At 32.7% G+C, this 18,351-nt stretch overlaps 1 protein-coding gene across 1 annotated transcript; it reads right to left on the minus strand.

Annotated features, from left to right (window-relative positions):
* Positions 1–341: 341 nt before the first annotated feature.
* On the minus strand, positions 342–16,956 carry LOC128676089 (uncharacterized). The gene is made up of 20 exons (XM_053756028.2): positions 16,801–16,956; positions 16,653–16,699; positions 15,081–15,134; positions 14,251–14,449; positions 13,186–13,248; positions 12,276–12,364; positions 10,816–10,998; positions 9,206–9,422; positions 8,673–8,836; positions 7,257–7,454; positions 5,981–6,020; positions 5,754–5,800; positions 4,857–4,904; positions 4,099–4,231; positions 3,535–3,597; positions 3,042–3,139; positions 2,339–2,521; positions 1,728–1,947; positions 857–1,020; positions 342–554 (listed from the first exon to the last, which is right to left on the minus strand). The coding sequence occupies exons 1-20, from the start codon at positions 16,841–16,843 to the stop codon at positions 360–362; spliced, it is 2,448 nt and encodes an 815-aa protein (XP_053612003.1). The 5' UTR covers positions 16,844–16,956; the 3' UTR covers positions 342–359.
* Positions 16,957–18,351: the final 1,395 nt, after the last annotated feature.

Genomic DNA, 18,351 nt, shown 5'->3' on the forward strand with positions numbered 1-18,351 from the left:
ATACACTCAAAAACTACTAGGCTGATTTTCATTAAATTTGGCACAGAGGGCTTAAAGGCCTTTAAATTTGGCATTTAGAAGTAACATAGTAATCGTAACACTACTTTTTCGTTGGTACTGATTCGAGACTATCCGCCTGACTGATCAATCTTCTTTGGATTGAGTTTGGATTGCAGTTGTTGCCAGACAAGACTACCTAATCGTCTCTTACGAGAATATAAAGTGGTATTGGTCTAAGGCGGGGATCATACGCCCAAAATAATTACTTTACGCTTTACTATCATTTCATAAGAGGGTAATCCATTTCAGCTCTGAAGAAGTAACGATGAAAATACTGTAAATTGAACTTTTAAATACTTTTATTCATTTGACCAAACATTCTCTTCAATCCAATCAATAAAACTAGACACTCTCGTATAAATCCCTGGTAGATTTGGATGTGCACAACCAATTCCGAACGATATTATGCCGATGACGTAACTCATAGTTCCCTCTACATCAGTGAGGTCTTTTGGTAGCGGCATTTTTATTTGCAGAGGACCACCCGAGTCACCCTGGAAATTATAGTGATTAGATTAAAATTTAAATATTATGTAAAGTCAAGCCTCAATATTAGATTCTTTGGTACACGGATGTACAACGCAACAAGACAGAGATAGGATAAAAGACACACAATATATCACTGAAAAATTGTTTTTTTTGGTTTGCCGCATGCAAGGCCCTAGAACGCTATAATCAAGCAAATTATGGCAGTAATGGATTGAGACTGGCATAGTTGATATATAATTTTCTCCAGATTTAAAAATGTGATTATTACTGGCCACAAATTGAGAAAAAAATAACATAAAAAGATTACCTGACAGGAATCCACTCCACCGGCCAGTACTCCTGCGCATAGTTGGTGGTCCATGAACCCACGCCAGTTTCTGTTTTGGTTGTTCATGAGTAGTTGATCACAAAAGTCATTTTCTAATATATCGACTGTTATTTCTTGGAGCTCTGGTGAAATTTCGAGGGAACCTACAATGGATGGAAATATATGCCTATCAGACAACTTTCGTGAACGTGTAAAATATAAATATTGATATAAATAACTGAAAAATGTTATAAATAATGATGCGTTTTAATAGTTTGGATGCTGAAGACCATGCAGTCGACAAGAAGACGTAGAAAAGTTTACTTTAGGCTCCGATGCTCAATCGCGGCAATAAGGAAATGGAAAAACGCTATAATGAGAACATATTTGAATTCTGATTTACGTGCTTGTCATAATACAGATAGCATTTCTATTTATTTTGAGTTCTATAGTATAATAAAATGAAGAAAATTAGAAGCATTATTTTTATTGTAATAAAGTTCAAAATTAAGTTGTTGAAGGGAATTTTATCGTTAATTGTTGTAAATGCGTAAGTTGTTTGGATATTTATTACTGAATTTCGTCGTTATGACTAAATAGCTGGAATAATTTAGAACGCAAGACGAGGCGGAGAATTTTCTCGAGATGACATTTGCACGTTATATGTAGATCTCTGTAAAGGGACGGATTGATATCACACAGACAAAATAGACCTTATTTTCTATGGTGCGATCCATTAGTTCCTTGAGGTTAATATTGCGACTTTTGGATGGTTTCTGACGGTCTTCTACAAGATCTCACCTGAGGTTCCATAAATTATATCTGAGAATCAAATCTCACCAACGGTTGATAATAATTAATTAATCATTACCAGACTCTATCACTCCCCAACCAGTTCCAACCGCCTGTGTTCCTAGTTCAGTGGTAGATGGCTTGTTCCAAAGGCAAGCAGGCTGAACATATTTTGAGAATGTTACTGCATGGTCCAGTTCTATAAGGGCAATATCGAAGTATTTCTTCGGTGGTTTGTATTGAGGGTGTACTATTATTCTTGTGATCATTGCGTCTATTCTTGGTGGACTATCAATAGTCTGAAATGAAAAGTCTGATTTGTCAAGCTCGTATTTAGTTTCACCTGTCCAATTCGTTTGTCTGTTATAAAATTTTGTACATTAAATTTCATCATCTTGCGCTTGTCCAAAGTTGAAACTTTTTAGTCTTTAAATTATTCCTGGTTCAGTTTCTATGACAATAAGCATAACTTGAAGATGCAACCTGTATATTCTCCCGACGAGGGGCACAGTCATCTTTATTTTGGAGATCTCTGTGACGACATTGAAAAATAATTTGACTAAATAATCGTTAAATAATATAAGATTGATAGAGTGTAAAAGTTAAATATATAAAAAATACAAAAACAATTTTGCAGTGACTCTAATTGAAATGCACATACACACAAAACAATAAAACCCACATACATACATTTAGATCAATTATATTTTTGTCGCCAATCCGAACAATTTTCGGGACAACATCCGAAATAGTGGTATCGCTTGTAGAGGCTTTTGTACAGTGGGCAGCAGTAAGCATAAATTTTTCGCTGATGAGGGAACTGCCGCATTTGAACACCCATGTACCGACCACGGCTTTCCATCCTATGGCACCCTGGAATTGAGAAACTCATTGAAACTCGAAATAAATCTCAATCAAAGATATGGTTCGATAAATATCAAAACTGTTTTTTGCTGTAACAATTGTGAATAAACATTACAAAAAGTCAATTTTTAATCTCCTTTGTCACCAATTTGTTTATCAAAATTTCTTAGGCAGTTAACAAGAAAATGTTTAACTTCAACAAAAGATACTCTTACATACTTACTCTGACCTTGGTCTCTAGAGAAAGCAAGGATGTGTTCCTTGCTTGACTAGAAACACTGAGACTATATATTATTATAGAGTTGTTCAAACGTTACCATGGTTTTGCAGGCGTCTTTATAGGCAGAGGTAGCGATTAGGCTACTTTCGTATACAAAAAATATTTCATGAACGTTTAGATTATCATAATATGAAGAGATTGTTATAGGAATGTGCGCAACAAGACCTAAGGATTTCGCCCCACTATTATACAGACAACAGTGCATATGAAAAACTTCCTTATTTACAAATATAAATAGGAGGAAATGACCATATGGGGAAATTCTCCTAGCAGAGTCGCATGACCTCCTACCGCGCCGGGACGACCAGATATTTGCTGATTCTCCGATATTTTTGTATACCGTGCACCTGAAAAAGACATTGATTTCCATTACCATGTGTGGAAATTCTCCTGGCAATGTCACTCGACCTCCGACCTCCTGCACGGGTGGGTTCGAATGTCCGTTCCATATTTGCTCGTATTCTGAACCTGAAAAGTACCTATTATAATTATATTTTCATGTGGAAATTCTGCCTGTGTAATGGGCTTCTTGCCTTGTGGGGCTTCTTTAGATATTTTTGATTTCTAAGTATTTATAATTTATTTTTAAGTTAGATAGTTTCTATTTTAAATTAATATAATTTTGTGTTTTAATATAAATCATATTTTATTCATAGCTACACTAGCGGCTCTCGTCGAAATCATTAATTTATTCATTTACGATTATTTTACTCCTACATATAAAAGAAATATATTGACTTACATATTATAAGGTCATCGATTACTTGTTTGCGTTGCTTTAATTCCCAAACGTATTCCATACATTCTAAAAGAAAATTATGTTTTATTAAATCCATTAATAATTGAATAACTTGGAACCAACGTGAAGGTGTTTCTCAGAGCGTTTCGACCGCGGTGTCGTTACAATTTTTCAAATTAAAAAAAAGAGAGAAATTAATTTTACTATCTGACTTTAACATTATTGTAATGTAAATTTTATGAATGATCGATTTGGGAAATGATTCCTTCCTCAAGAATGACGGATCGTACGTAATGACTGCGCGGTCGCAGCTGTTCTGCGAAACGCCCTCAAGCGATTAGTATTGTCACAGATTAAATAATACCGGTATTGTGTATTAGTTTTATGATTCAAAATTAATTTATTAACAAATGTGTACATCTTAAAGATTACAAATGATTGTGCATTACATATAGTCTAAAGATTGGTTAAGTTTTCAGTCTGTCTATGTTACGTTACTTATTTTAAACACCACGTTTAATCTTACACTGCATTAATGACTTAAAATATTTTTAAATAGAATCTTACTTGCTTCACTTATCCTCGTTTCTGGCGTCTTAAAATCTGGTTTTTCTGGTGGTTTATACTTATATGTAGGAGAACAGAATTTAGGTGTAGTAATTTCTTGGTCATCTATAGTTGTTGGGTTTTCTGTTGTTGTCTGCAAGGAATATTCAATCAGTTTCATTAATAAATTAAGTACGTAATTTACTATATTTTTTATTCTTATTACACTTAATGAAAATAAAAAATAGAAAATGAAGTAATTGATAAAACTGAGCAATGGTATTAGATCACACAGATTGAGTGAAACATTATAAGAATATAATCGAAGTAATCCGTGAAGGAAAGAAATATTTTATCTCATTTGGCATAATCTCATAGTAAGTTTATAGCTTTGGTAAATATTATTTACATTAGAATATGACTTGAAAAAGTGTCTGTGAATGCCCAATTTCTGAATAAATGATTTGATTTTGGCTACGCTAGTAACTTTGTAATCAGTTTTCTTTGTCTTTCTGAATTTTGATTCTGTTCAGAGTTTATCCTTCTGTTCAATAGTGAAACTCACAAGCTTATGTCATACACATTTCGGTTACATATTTCTTTGTAAAAATCGTATATAACATTATACGATAAAGTTTGTTATACAAGTTTTGATAACATTTATTATATCTTTTTATTCTGATGATTAATGACGATTTTTCTGATATTTCACTAGTAACCCTGTATATATATTATATATATTTGATTTATATTTATAGGTTAACCTGAAAAATACTCACATTTTGCGACTGATTCAAATATCCCCATGACCATCTGTCTTCAGTTTGCTAAAAGTAATAAAAAATGTACCTAATATTTGTTTGTTATTAAAATGTGCTGTTCTTCGAGTAATAGCTGCTTTTGCTTACAGCTTCTAATGTACATTTTAATATTAATAAATTTTAATCAAAATAATAAATTAGTGATTAAAAGCCATCAAATATTTTCAGAAACAAAGTAGGGTATTGACGGACAGATGAAGAAATAATTTGTAGTTAGCCGAATTGATAACATTCTTTTTATATAGTCGGCTAAAAGTAAATGTGACCGAGACAAGCATCGGTCAATGCCGCCGACGGCAAGCAGGAAAATGATCACTATATGTATACATAGATTATATTACAATGTCTGTCTGTTCACTCAAAGAGCAATCTTTAAAAAATCTTTATTTAAAAGAAAATAAATAAGGAACTGGTTCGATCCGGAATTATGTATACATATTATGAAATATTATCATTATCATATAAACATATATTTATTTAGCCATAACAAATCTTGATTTTAAGACATGATCTAGATTTTAAGTAACTATAACATACTAGCGAATTCACCCGCGTCAATTTCCCACTGCAACAAGATTATGTTTGAAAGGTACCCTATATCTTTCCCCGTACTTCTATCTATATGTATGCAAAATTTCAAGAAGATTGGTTGAGTAGATTCATAGTGAAGTGGTGTAACAAACAAACATATTTTCGCATTTATAATATTAGTTAGGATTAAGATAGGATTTTCTTTCAAAATCCTCCTCTTTCTGATATACAATTTGTACAGTAATTAATACGTAATTTAAATAAAAATAAATTAAATTTAAAATAAATAATTTATAAAATATTTGAAAAGACTTAAATACTTACTCTCTTTATCAACTTTATTCCTTTTGGTTGTACATTGGATATTATCACTGTTAATATTAATAAATAAAATTTAATCTTTATACAATGTAAATCATCATAAATAGTAGGCAATCGAAAAAGCAATTAATATGTAAAAACAAGGAAAAAGCATATCAATCGAATCTTGAATTTTTCAAATGTATTTTAATTAGATAATTTTATAATGATAAAACTAAAATAAAATTTACCGGTGCACGTAAAAATTACTAAAAAAAAATTTTCGCTAAACATTTTTTAAAAGTGTAAAACACACGTCTATCGTCCATTCGCACGGTATATTAAAATAATGTGTCTTCAAACTAGTTTTCCATGGAATCCAGAAATATAACTCGAATATCCACTTAAATAAATATGTGGCAAGTAATAAGGCGAATTCACATGTACACCGATGTAATGACAATAATATACCATGGTAAATAATGACTTAGGATTCTATTATGCATATTATATACTAGACTAATACCAAATTATAAAGAGAAAAGATTAGTATTTTTTGTTTGTGATGAATAAACTAAAAAACTGCTAGGCCGATTTTCATTAAATTTCGCACAGAGATAGACAAAACCTTTAGGAGTAACATAGTAATAGTAACACTAATTTTTTATTATGGTTTTGCAAGAGCGAAGCCTGGGCAGGTCGCTAGTTTCTTATATATTTTGTTTGTTTAATTGTTATTTGTTAGTAAAATAAGATAATGCTATTTATTCTATCATTTAGATGCGTATAAAAAAATTCTTTCAACAGAATAAAATAAAATAAACAGACAGTAATTCAAAAAATAATAATGAAAATGATACATATAAAGAATTCAAAAAATGTCCGTTAATTACGAGGATTGTTAGAGTCCTGTATAATAAATAAATATATGTATATAAGGACAAATCGCACAGATTGAGCTAGCTCCAAAGTAAGTTTGAGACTTGTGTTATGGGATACTAATTCAACGATGCTATATTTTATAACAAATACATATATAGATAAACATCCAAGACCCGGGCCAATCAAAAAAAGATAATTTTCCATCATGACCCGTCCGGGGATCGAACCCGGGACCTCCTGGTTCAGATGCAAGCACATTACTACTGTGCCATCGAGGTCGTTATACCTATATATTAAATATAATATGCAATACACACATCTACATTAAGAAAAATACTTATGAAGATAGTTTTTAAATCTCTTGAGCTTAGTTTTGGTATACTTAATAACTGTGTACCGTGGTCAACTTAAGTGTGCAATTATTGACGTACCTATGTCGTATCTAAATATAGAGATCTTTAGATGAATAACTGCTGTATTAATTTATTGATATTCTTAAAACAACATTTTATGACGACGGCTAAATTAAGATAAAGTAAAAAAAGGAACAGGAACGAGACGATTTGAGAAAAACAAAGCTGATGGATTTATAAGAGTGTCCAGAATATAATAAAGAAAACAGGATCATTTATTCATGTTCTAATTCTGATTCTCATTTTTCCAAACATTATCTTCAACCCAGTCGATAAAGCTGGACACCCTAGTATAAACTCCAGGCAAGTTGGGGTGCGCGCAGCCTACTCCAAAAGATATTACGCCAATGACAAAACTCATGGACCCTTCTGAGTCTGTTACATCTTTTGGCAGCGGCATCTTCATTTGAAGGGGACCACCGGAGTCACCCTGAAAATTCACGACAATTTTAAGAAATAAATATATGACTATTTCTTCTAAGAGTCTAGCTAAGAGTGTCATTTCATTCATTTATAATTTAAGGCGATGTTGGCATCTTTTTTGGACTTTTATAAGACTGTAAAATGTATACACAGGAATTTTCAAGTGGATTTAGGAGTAACTTTAAACTTGAAAACGTTTAGACAAAAATTTCGCTTATCACATTTTACAAAATATTAAAATGAATGAATGAGTGATGTGATTAAAATTTTTGATTAACAAATTATTAATCACATCACTCAAAGGGCATTAAATATGGAAGTAAAGGGTTCCAGGAATAGAGGAAGACCTAAGAAGAAATGGATGGAGTGTGTCAAGGATAGACCTGTTCATACAACAGGAAAGGAGTATCAATGGATGTGGCAAATGACAGAACGAAATGCAAGGAACTTACATACTGTGCCGACCCCACATGAGTGGGATAAGGTCAAGAAGAAGAAGAAGTTTTATAAGATTGTTCATTTAAAAGTTGTTTCATTCATTTATAATTTAAGAATGTCGGTCTTGTCGGTGGAGTTCCTTCCATCTCTCCCTATCCTCAGCCATTGTCTTCCCTGTACGGCATTCCTTTTTCTCTTTTCGCTTCTATAGCTTCAGTATACTAGCGAGGTTACGTGCCCCATCCTCGCACGTTACTGTACATCACAGCCACATGATCGACTAAATTTGTGACCAATATGAAGCCATCATATAACATTTATAGACTTTTGTTGTTCGGATGTTGCTGGGTACGTTGATCAACAAAGAGTAACTAGCACAATAAGTGTGCTATGGTTTAGGAAGGCACCACATGCATGATGTATAATTATCATAAATAAATAATATAAATATATTAGGACAAATCACACAGATTGAGCTAGCCCCAAAGTAAGTTCGAGACTTTGGGTAAGTACGAGTTATGGGATACTAACTCAACGATACCATATTTTATAACAAATACATATATAGATAAACATCCAAGACTCGGGCCAATTAGAAAAAGATCATTTTCCATCATGACCCGACTGGGGATCGAACCCGGGACCTCTCGGTTCAGTGGCAAGAACTTTACCATTGCGCCACCGAGGTCGTCAAAACATTAATATAGCTCAAGTCCATCCACTATCTGTCCCACATGCTGTATCTGTCGTTGCCTAGAAAATATAAATGTCGTTTATGAAAAACTACCTGACAAGGGTCTATTCCTCCAGCCAGCACTCCTGCGCAGAGCTGATGATCCATGAACCCTTTCCAGTTTCTATTGTGATAATCTTTCAACAGCTGATCACATAGACTAGTTTCTAATACATCGACTGTTACCGCTTGCAGCTCCGGAGAGATATCAAGAGAACCTGCAATGGATAGAAATCGATTGATAAACACGATAAGAATATATTCTTTGTGTCCCCTACGTCTTTTCACGGTCACGTCCAAACAGGAAAAAATATGTTTATCTCCATTCTTGCAGGCCAATACAAAAATGGTTATAGGTTCCTTATGTCCTTCATTAATAGGGTTTCCGTATGCTGACCTCCAAACTTCAATTCGAAGATGGCACCCCATGATGATAATGTTGTCCCTCACGTTTTGTTTCCGCAGAGGCATTATCCTCGCGACATAATATATGTTGCGACGAGTCGCGAGTGAGGTAAGTAATTATAATTGAATAGGTACCTATATTTAACATATTTATTTATATATATATATACAGATATCCTTACCAGATTCTATCACTCCCCAACCAGTCCCAGTGGCTTGTTTTCCCAATTCGCTTGTGGATAATTTGCTCCAAAGGCAAGCAGGCTGGACGAATTTTGAGAACTTTAGCTTTTCGTCTAGTTCTATTAGAGCAATATCGTAGTATTGGATAGGTGCTGTGTATTGAGGGTGTACTATTATTCTGGCGATGTTGGCGTCTTTTTTTGGACTTTTATAAGACTGTAAAATGTAAACACAGGAATTAATATTTTCAAGTGGATTTAGGAGTAGGTAAACTTTAAACTTGAAAACGTTTAGACAAAAATTTCGCTTATCACAATTTACAAAATATTAAAATGACACAATGAATGAGTGATGTGATTAATATTTATGATTAACAAAACATAACTATTAATCACATCACTCAAAGGGCATTAAAGATGGAAGTAAAGGGTTCCAGGAATAGAGGAAGACCTAAGAAGAAATGGATGGAGTGTGTCAAGAATAGTATGAACAGGAAAGGAGTATCAATGGATGTGGCAAATGACAGAACGAAATGCAAGGAACTTACATACTGTGCCGACCCCACATGAGTGGGATAAGGTCAAGAAGAAGAAGAATAAGTTTTATAAGATTGTTCATTTAAAAGTTGCTTGTTGATTTGTTTCATGTTCATAGAGAATGTTATATTTTTATTACTAACATGGTAAGTACACATTTTGAAAAACAATATACAAGTTGTTATTTACGAACCCTGCTATTCATACAATGTTAAAGCACACTTAAAGCTAAAGTAATTTTTGTCACTATAGCGACTACAATATTACAATATTTGACAGACCTAGTCAAAGCATATCTACTTTAGCTTATTTGAGGGTCATAAAATGTGAAAAACGTAAATTTTATCGTCGAGTCGTTTTCTCTTTTTCCCCATATACAGAGTTACTGGTATCTACGCATAACCTTCCAAACCCGCATAAGGTACATAGAGACCTTTTGTTATACCACTTTTGTCTAAACGTAATAAATACAAAAAAAATGTTTTCTTTCTATAAAACTCTATGTTAGATTCCGATACATAACGCTACTGTACTGTCTCTAGAGTTAAGATGTTTTTAATAACAAAAACTACAAATAACGAAAAGTTGTAGAATAAAAGTTGCTTGTTTTGATGTACCCAAGTTGTCTTTAGGAGGTTTTGCGTTTGATACCATAACCCTATATACGGAAAAGCTAAAGGTTTTTGTAGTACCTACTTGTTTTTTTAAAACCAATAGGTTTAGTTCTGTATGGAATAAAAATGCATACTTTTTATTTTTGAGTTATTTATCGACGTGTCATTAGCATGAAGTATACTTTAGATTTTTTATAAAAAACAGGTTTAATCTATGACGAGCCTCATTATAATAAATAATAATAAAAATAATAAGTTTATTGACCTCTAATGTCTGAAATAGGATGATTATATTAATGCAACGAATTGCCGAGACTGGCATTTATATAGATACTTAAGTATGTACAGTCAACAGCACATCAACCTACCCAAATTCATTCAAAATTCACCGCTATTTCTGCGCTATCGAGATACATGCAGGGCAGCTTGTATGTGCTGTTGACTGTACATAATATTTACCACTTTATCGATGATATTCTTGTCACCGATCCGTACAATTTTCGGGACCAAATCTGCAATAGTGGGATCTCTAGGAGATGCTTTAGTGCAATGTGCAGCTGTCAGCACAAACTTGTCACTGATGAGGGTACTGCCACATTTGAATACCCAGGTGCCTATCACTGCTTTCCATCCTAATGCACCCTGCATAATTAAATTATCATTAATTTTTAAATTAGTCTGGCATGTGGCTATGTCCTAGAATTGATCCACTCTATTCTTCTAGACTACGAGGGACACATAGCTGATAGGCAAGAATAGTATTCCCAAGGAGAGTTGACGTCAGGCAGTTGGCCGGTTGTGATGTTACAGCCGAATCTTCAAAATGATATATTAAACGACAGGTATGAAACGCGCACATTCCCCTTTATTTCCGAGACGTTTCAATCTTTCGTTCGAACCTTAAACATTTTTATGTTTTTTTTTGCGCTGACATCGCTGCGTCACAGTACCGAACCTAAGACATGCAGAGATGGGTGAGAGAGAGAGATCAAATTCTTAATTCAAATTCAATAGTTAGATTCAGTATCACGTCTTTATCTTTTCTTCTTCTTTTCTAGTCGAAACGGAATGACTATTGTATGCGACCACGCTTTTGGTTTTATTAATATTATTAAATAAATAAATATATTAGAAAAAATCACTCTTTGATTGAGTTAGCCCCAAAGTAAGTTCGATACTTGTGTTATGGGATACTAACTCAATAATACTATATTTTATAATAAATACATAGACATAAACATCCAAGACCCGGGCCAATCAGAAAAAGATCATTTTCCATCATGACTTGACCGGGGATCGAACCCGGGACAGAGGCAACTTTATCTGCTTTTTTTGCAAATTTACTGCGCCACCGAGGTCGTCAATATAAGTCTATAAGTTTATCGTTGGTTTCATTTAGGTCCTCCATGTTAAAAATTGTCTCTTAGTAGAAATAAAATATGGATCGCGAAATTTGAAGGTAACTGTATGGTATGCTTATTTGAAATGCCTATAGCTTAATCAAAGTCAAATCATTTATTCAGAAATTAAGACCTTCCAGGCACTTTTTCTCATCAATTTTTATATTTATTTCTCACAAGCTACAAACTACTGGCATTTCGGGGCGACCACTGCTGAGAAGAAATGCCGAAAGAAACTCATTTGAACAGTATTGATCCTTATCATGCCAGAAGGGCTTACCATTTAACTATTGTTTCTTACAATGTTTTTTCTAATAATATATAAAAGTACATAAGTTACGGGAAGAATAGCGCCATATGTATAATTATGAATAGTAAGAATATAAAAAAAAATATGTCCCGTCAATATCAGTGAAGAAAAATAAGAAAGCAGACACTGCGCTCCAAAACTTTATGGCTGTGAGAGAGAGAGAGACAAGATTTATTACCATGTGTGGGAACAAGATTTTTTTTTATTACCATGTGTGGGAATTCTCCGGATTTCGTCGCGCGGCCTCCTACTCCGTGACTGCCGCCGCCGTGACTCCACTTTTTCTTATACTTTTTACCTAAAAGTTATTACAAGCTTATACTTAGTTTTACCTGCCCCGATGTTTATCTGTCTGTAATCAAATCTTGCAAGTTAAACACCTATTTCCGCTTGTCGTAAAAAATGAAATTATGAAATTTTCCACGTCGCTTCAGTTTCCATGACTATATATTACTAACATTATACTTAGGGTATGTATGTATTTATGTATGTATGTATGTATGTATGTATGTATGTATGTATATATGTATGTATGTATGTATGTTTGTTTGCAACGCGATAACTTTCGAACCATTGGTCTGATTTTGATGAAATTAAAAGGTATGTATGATCTGTCAAAGGAATTTTTAAGTTCGTGGGGCATCAAAATCGGTCAAGTCGTTTTTGAAATATTGACAATAAAAAAATATATATATTGTGTTAGCCAGGTCTAAGTTCGCGGCGAACAACTAGTTATTATTATAAGTATGACTTAATGGTGCACCTAGATCGGCTTCCATTGAGGGAACAGGAATTGAATGCAACAAAATCTTTTTGACGACATTAAAAGCTTGTGGCAAAAAAATATTTTCCTAAAAAACTTTTTAAATCAATAATATCTTATTCACAAAAACTAGGGAATTATTTTAGTTTGACTAATATAACTTAAACAAGAGATCATAATATGCATTCAATTGCAATTGAAATGTCTATCTCCTTCAATTTATGTGGACAATCAGACCTTAACACGCACGTCCCGGCAAAATTTTATTCATATATATTTTATAGTTTGTGACAATTATTATTGTCAAAGCTACAAACTACAAAACATTTTGGAAAATTAATTAAAACAAGACTCACATATAACTTGTTGATCTTTTTCTTGCTTGCGATTTTTCAGTTCCCACACGTACTCGTAACATTCTGAAAGCAATTTTTGTGTGACAAAAAATTAACATTTTAATTCAAAGTTTTTAGGGAGGTCGAATTGGCAATTAAAATGGTGGTGTATGATTTCGCCTTGGAATAGGACCACTCCATTGGTTGTTTGAAGCTCCGCTCCGCACTAGCGCATAGTTTTGATCGAGTACGGTCAAGTAAAGGTACTATTTAATTATTTTTGATGTGTTGATGCTGTTGCTAGCTTAGTTCGATTGGCAAATTACTACACAAGTACACTGTTGTACTACCTCAAAAAGATGTAGTCTCTTTCCTGCCTATCAATGTAATAGGCTAATTGACAAATATTTGTTTTGATGATTATTCTAAGGCCCTTATATTAATAGAAACACCAGTGAAAAAAATACTGTGATAATGACAATGCTTTCAAGGATATGACAAAAATAAAATCACACATTTTTGGATACGTACGTCCAATAGCTTCATACTAAATGACACAAACATGTGACGTCACAACTTGCTAAAATGTTCGCAAAAAAAAGATATGTTTGTTCGAGAGCTACATTAATTACGTTTATGGTGGCGACTTCTTAATAAAAGTTGTTACAAAATTTTTGTTTTTTATGACGGTTGAGTTCGTTTTTATAATTTGAAAATGGAATATCCAATTAACGTAAAATCTTCATATGATCCATATAATTTATAAATTATCATAATGATCCTATACCTTATTCATCTTGGACTGAGACAAAAAGTAAACAAAAAAGAAACGAGAAATTAAGCCAAACAATTAAGTAAGCGACATGACTCCATAAAACAACAACAAATAAAAAATTGAACATTGACAGACAGTAAGAACAAAATTAATAAAGGAATAAGGAGAAATAATGATTTTTTGTTCAAGGTTTGTTTACCTTTTGTCTCAGTCCAAGATGAATAGGGTATAAATATTTTACCTAGATTATACATATTTTTTACAATTTTTGACCTTGTCAACTACCATTTGACAGATTCATTTAATCTTACTTGCTTCGCTAATTCTTCTTCCTGGCACGTTATAGTCAGGTTTTCCTGGTGGTTCATAAGACGAAGAACAGAAAGCAGGTGTGGTATTTCGCTGCGGCTTTGAGGTTGTAGGTTTATTTGTTGTTGTTGTTGTTACTTCAGTTGTTGTTTGTTGTCTTACAGTTGCAATGTCAATGGTTGGTCTTGGGTTTACATCTTTCTGCAAAAAACATTATCAATGCACGGAAATAAATATTATTTATTTCACTTTATAAAAAAAAATATATAAAATGCGGACTTAATTAACTGAATCAGGGCTCTGTAAGCCAGTCCAGTGCATCCTCGTCATTGGATTTAGTGCAGTGCAGATAATTCTCACAAGCAAGGTATTTTAACGGACAAAGAGGACTCAAAATTCATCAAGGAAATTGTCATAAAGGTAAATATTCTACACTTATCATCTACAAACGCAAACATCCAATAACCATTAACTGATGTATATTATATTTTTTTATTACATGGATGACACTCCTATATGTATATTTTTATAATATAATACACTTTTATACTACATTTATTGTCAATTCATAAAAAACGTAAAGCACAAGGTGGATTTATTTCAGAAAAAATATCTCATATCTCGAAAAAATACGAATTTATATTTGGAATGCTACGTACTCGTAAATCGTTACATTTTGAAAATAAAATAACTTTTATTTTAGTTTGTGTTATTGTTATAGTTTTCAGAAAACTGAGAATAATTAGATAAGACGCGTCATGTCCCGGATAAGTTTCCTCATGAACTTTATGTTGAACGAAGTTTTAATCAATAATATCTGATTGATACTCACATTTGTAGATCCAGGCACCTCTTCATAGCCCCATGACCATCTATCATCAGTTTGCTAAAATAAAAAATATCGTATTCAAAATTATTTTTTCAATACATCACCTTATTCACGAAAAAAAAACCTACTGAAAACTAACTCTATTGCCGACATCCCTAGCGCAGGTGAAGAAGATACGGCGCAATAAACTTCACCGCAGCCTTTTCTACGCATTTTGATATTATTAACTTCTCTCTCAGATTGTAAGTGTGTTCTCGGTTACATTCGTGGTGACCACGCCCAACATCCATTTATAGTTCTGTACATTCTTATAGAGATTTTATTTTAATTTTAACAGAAATTTATTGATATAATATATATTTCTAGCTTTTTTCCGCGTTTTCGTCTGCGTGAATTTTCCACGGGAACTTTTATTTTTCCAGGATGTAAGTTATCCTATGTCCTTCTCCGTACTTCAAACTACATGTATGCATAATTTAAAGACGATTGATTGAGCAGATAAAGCGTGAAGACGTAACAAACAATCTTACTTTCGCGTTTATAATATTAGATAGGATTATAAGCCTGTGCGGACATATATTAACAATATTTTTGATGATTTTTTTTTCTACATTCTTCTTATTGCACTATTTTTAAGTCTGATGTTGTTAAATAGTATTTGTTTGAGGAAATATACTTATATCAGACGACCGACTGACTTAAGCCACAGATTACACAATGTTTCCAGTACTTAAGCACAAGTCAGTGACGCGGTGAACAGGAAAATGCTAGATCATAATAACATTATACAAAAACAGCTCTAGCGCGACAATTAATTAGGATAAAAAAATAAACGATTTAGATTTTTTAGAAGCAATTAACTATGATTCTAAGTACACTATTGATTATTGATTGTCAAGTTACCCATGCATGGATGTAATACAGACAAATTTGCAAAGGACGAATGAATGTTGACTGTTATCTTTTCAATGAACAAGATTCTGATAAAGGAAAACTTCCTTCTACTGGCCTTTAATGAATTATCTTGTTCGTGTGTTGAAGAACAAGAAATTATACTAGGTCGACTACAAAATGGATGCACGTGATTTTTGGATAACCGACAAAAAAAACATTTTGAAGAAAATACATGTACCTTTGTTACATATAGATCGCTATAGGTACTACAATTTTAAGACTATCCGAAAATTATAAACAGTAGTTGTTATATAATTCATATTATCATATTTATGCATCCATGCTAATATTATAAGGAGAAAAAAATGTTTTTGTTTTTTCTTTGTTTTTATAAAATATTAATCTCAAATACTGACCGATTTTGATGGAATTTGGCATAGAAACAGACGAAATCTTCCGGAGTAACGTGCTACTCGTACGTGATTTTTATTACAGTTTTAACCAAGCGAAGCCGGGACGGGCCTCTAGTATACTATAAATTCATAAATTTAATTGTAACTACCAATACAGTTAAAGTGTACACAAATGTAGTTAAAATTTTAGGGTAGAAAATAATAGTTCAGTTCTTTGCTAGAACCTTTTAGAATTAAATCACACGAGATACATAACAATGATACTCACTCTTTTTGTCAATTTTATTCCTTTGGTTTGCACATTTGTCACAATCACTAGAAAGAATAAAATTTTAAATGTAATTAATAATTAAACTTATAAATTTCGATTAGTCATTATTTAGCCAAGAAATATTAACAAAAAACATTATAATTACCAGCGCATAAATAAAATATGATCACGTTGTTTACAAAATTCATTTTCACACCTTTAACAAAAAAATACGTCCGTCTTAGTTCCTACGGTCTCATATTAAGAGTCACTTAACCTCAGAGCCGGTTATACCTGATAATCTTTTTTCCAAAGAACTGCAATTCACATGTATACTAATGTGACAATATAGATAAAGCCATCTACATACAACGAATCGTAATTTACTCTGGATTTTGTTTCTTATTTGGGAAAAATTTTGGACCTACACGTCTGTGTGTCATCAAAGACTATGCAACTGTTTACATATAACAACTGCAGTAATTATATAAATGGTTCATGGCGACCCTTAAATATAAAGATATATGTAAAACTGTGGTGTCGTATTGATATTGGTTACATGTTTAGACAATTAGGGTGAATTGCATCGTCAAATTCAACGTTGAAGCACCCTAATTGTCTAAACATGTAACGAATATCACAGTCCTTATGAAATTTAAAGTGGTAGAAATTCATATAAAATACTGGCAGTTTTAATAAAAATAAAATAAAACTACAGTTCGAATTTTGAATTCAACTTCGATCTCCGGGTTAATATCTAGGTTATTGTTCTGTGGCGCGTCTTATCGCTTGACAAAGTCCTAACATCTCCTAATCACTCATCTCCAAATACCGAAAGAAAATTTTGTAAATCTTTGAAACTGTAGATACTTCTCCTTAGTATACATTTTGTAAAAGTGATTTTATATATTTACTACAATTACATAGGAAAATACTTATATGAAATAAGCCAGTATTTACTAAAACTTGGTCAAGCATATAAAAGCCATTCGATTTGATTCGAACTAATAGTTTAAATGTACTCGTTTTAATTACAAAAATCTTTACTGACTGATTTACATATATTTTATTTATAAATCAGTAATTTCAAAATATGAAACTATGGTGTGGTACTGGTATGAAAGCTAATAAATTTATTTCCCCACCATAAGGGCCAGATTCGACAAGAGCTGTGCTAACTTTCGCTTCATCTAAAGCTGAGTTTTGAACAATCAACAAGAAAACTAGTTTTCTCTGTCTACGCAATAAATTAACTATATACTTCAACATATATTCCGTTTCGCTCATACAGGAAAAAGAAACACGAAAAATACATGAGAATCGCATTCAGGTACGCTAGCTCGTTGTTTTTAGTTTTCTTTCGTTTTTTATTGCCATAACAATTATGTATGTTATTCTTTAGTTGGTTGCTGTAAATTAGTGTTGCCGAACTATCGATAGTTTTACAATCGATAGTTTCAATCGAAAAAGGCCGGTACTGATGCTCGTGATAGAGATCAATACTATCGATGTATCAAACTGTTATGACATGAAGACTATCGACACTATCGATAGTATTGTTCTGCGGTATTAGATATGCTATCGATGCTTTTGATAGTATCGATAGCATATCGATAAGCAATAAAGAGCAATACTATCGATATAGAATCGATAGCGATAGATATCAATTTGTCGTCAAGAAATATGCAAACGATCGTGCAGGCTGCCTGATGTTAAG

This window comes from Plodia interpunctella, chromosome 15, assembly GCF_027563975.2.
Source record: "Plodia interpunctella isolate USDA-ARS_2022_Savannah chromosome 15, ilPloInte3.2, whole genome shotgun sequence".
In the NCBI taxonomy this organism is placed as follows: Eukaryota; Metazoa; Arthropoda; class Insecta; order Lepidoptera; family Pyralidae; genus Plodia; species Plodia interpunctella.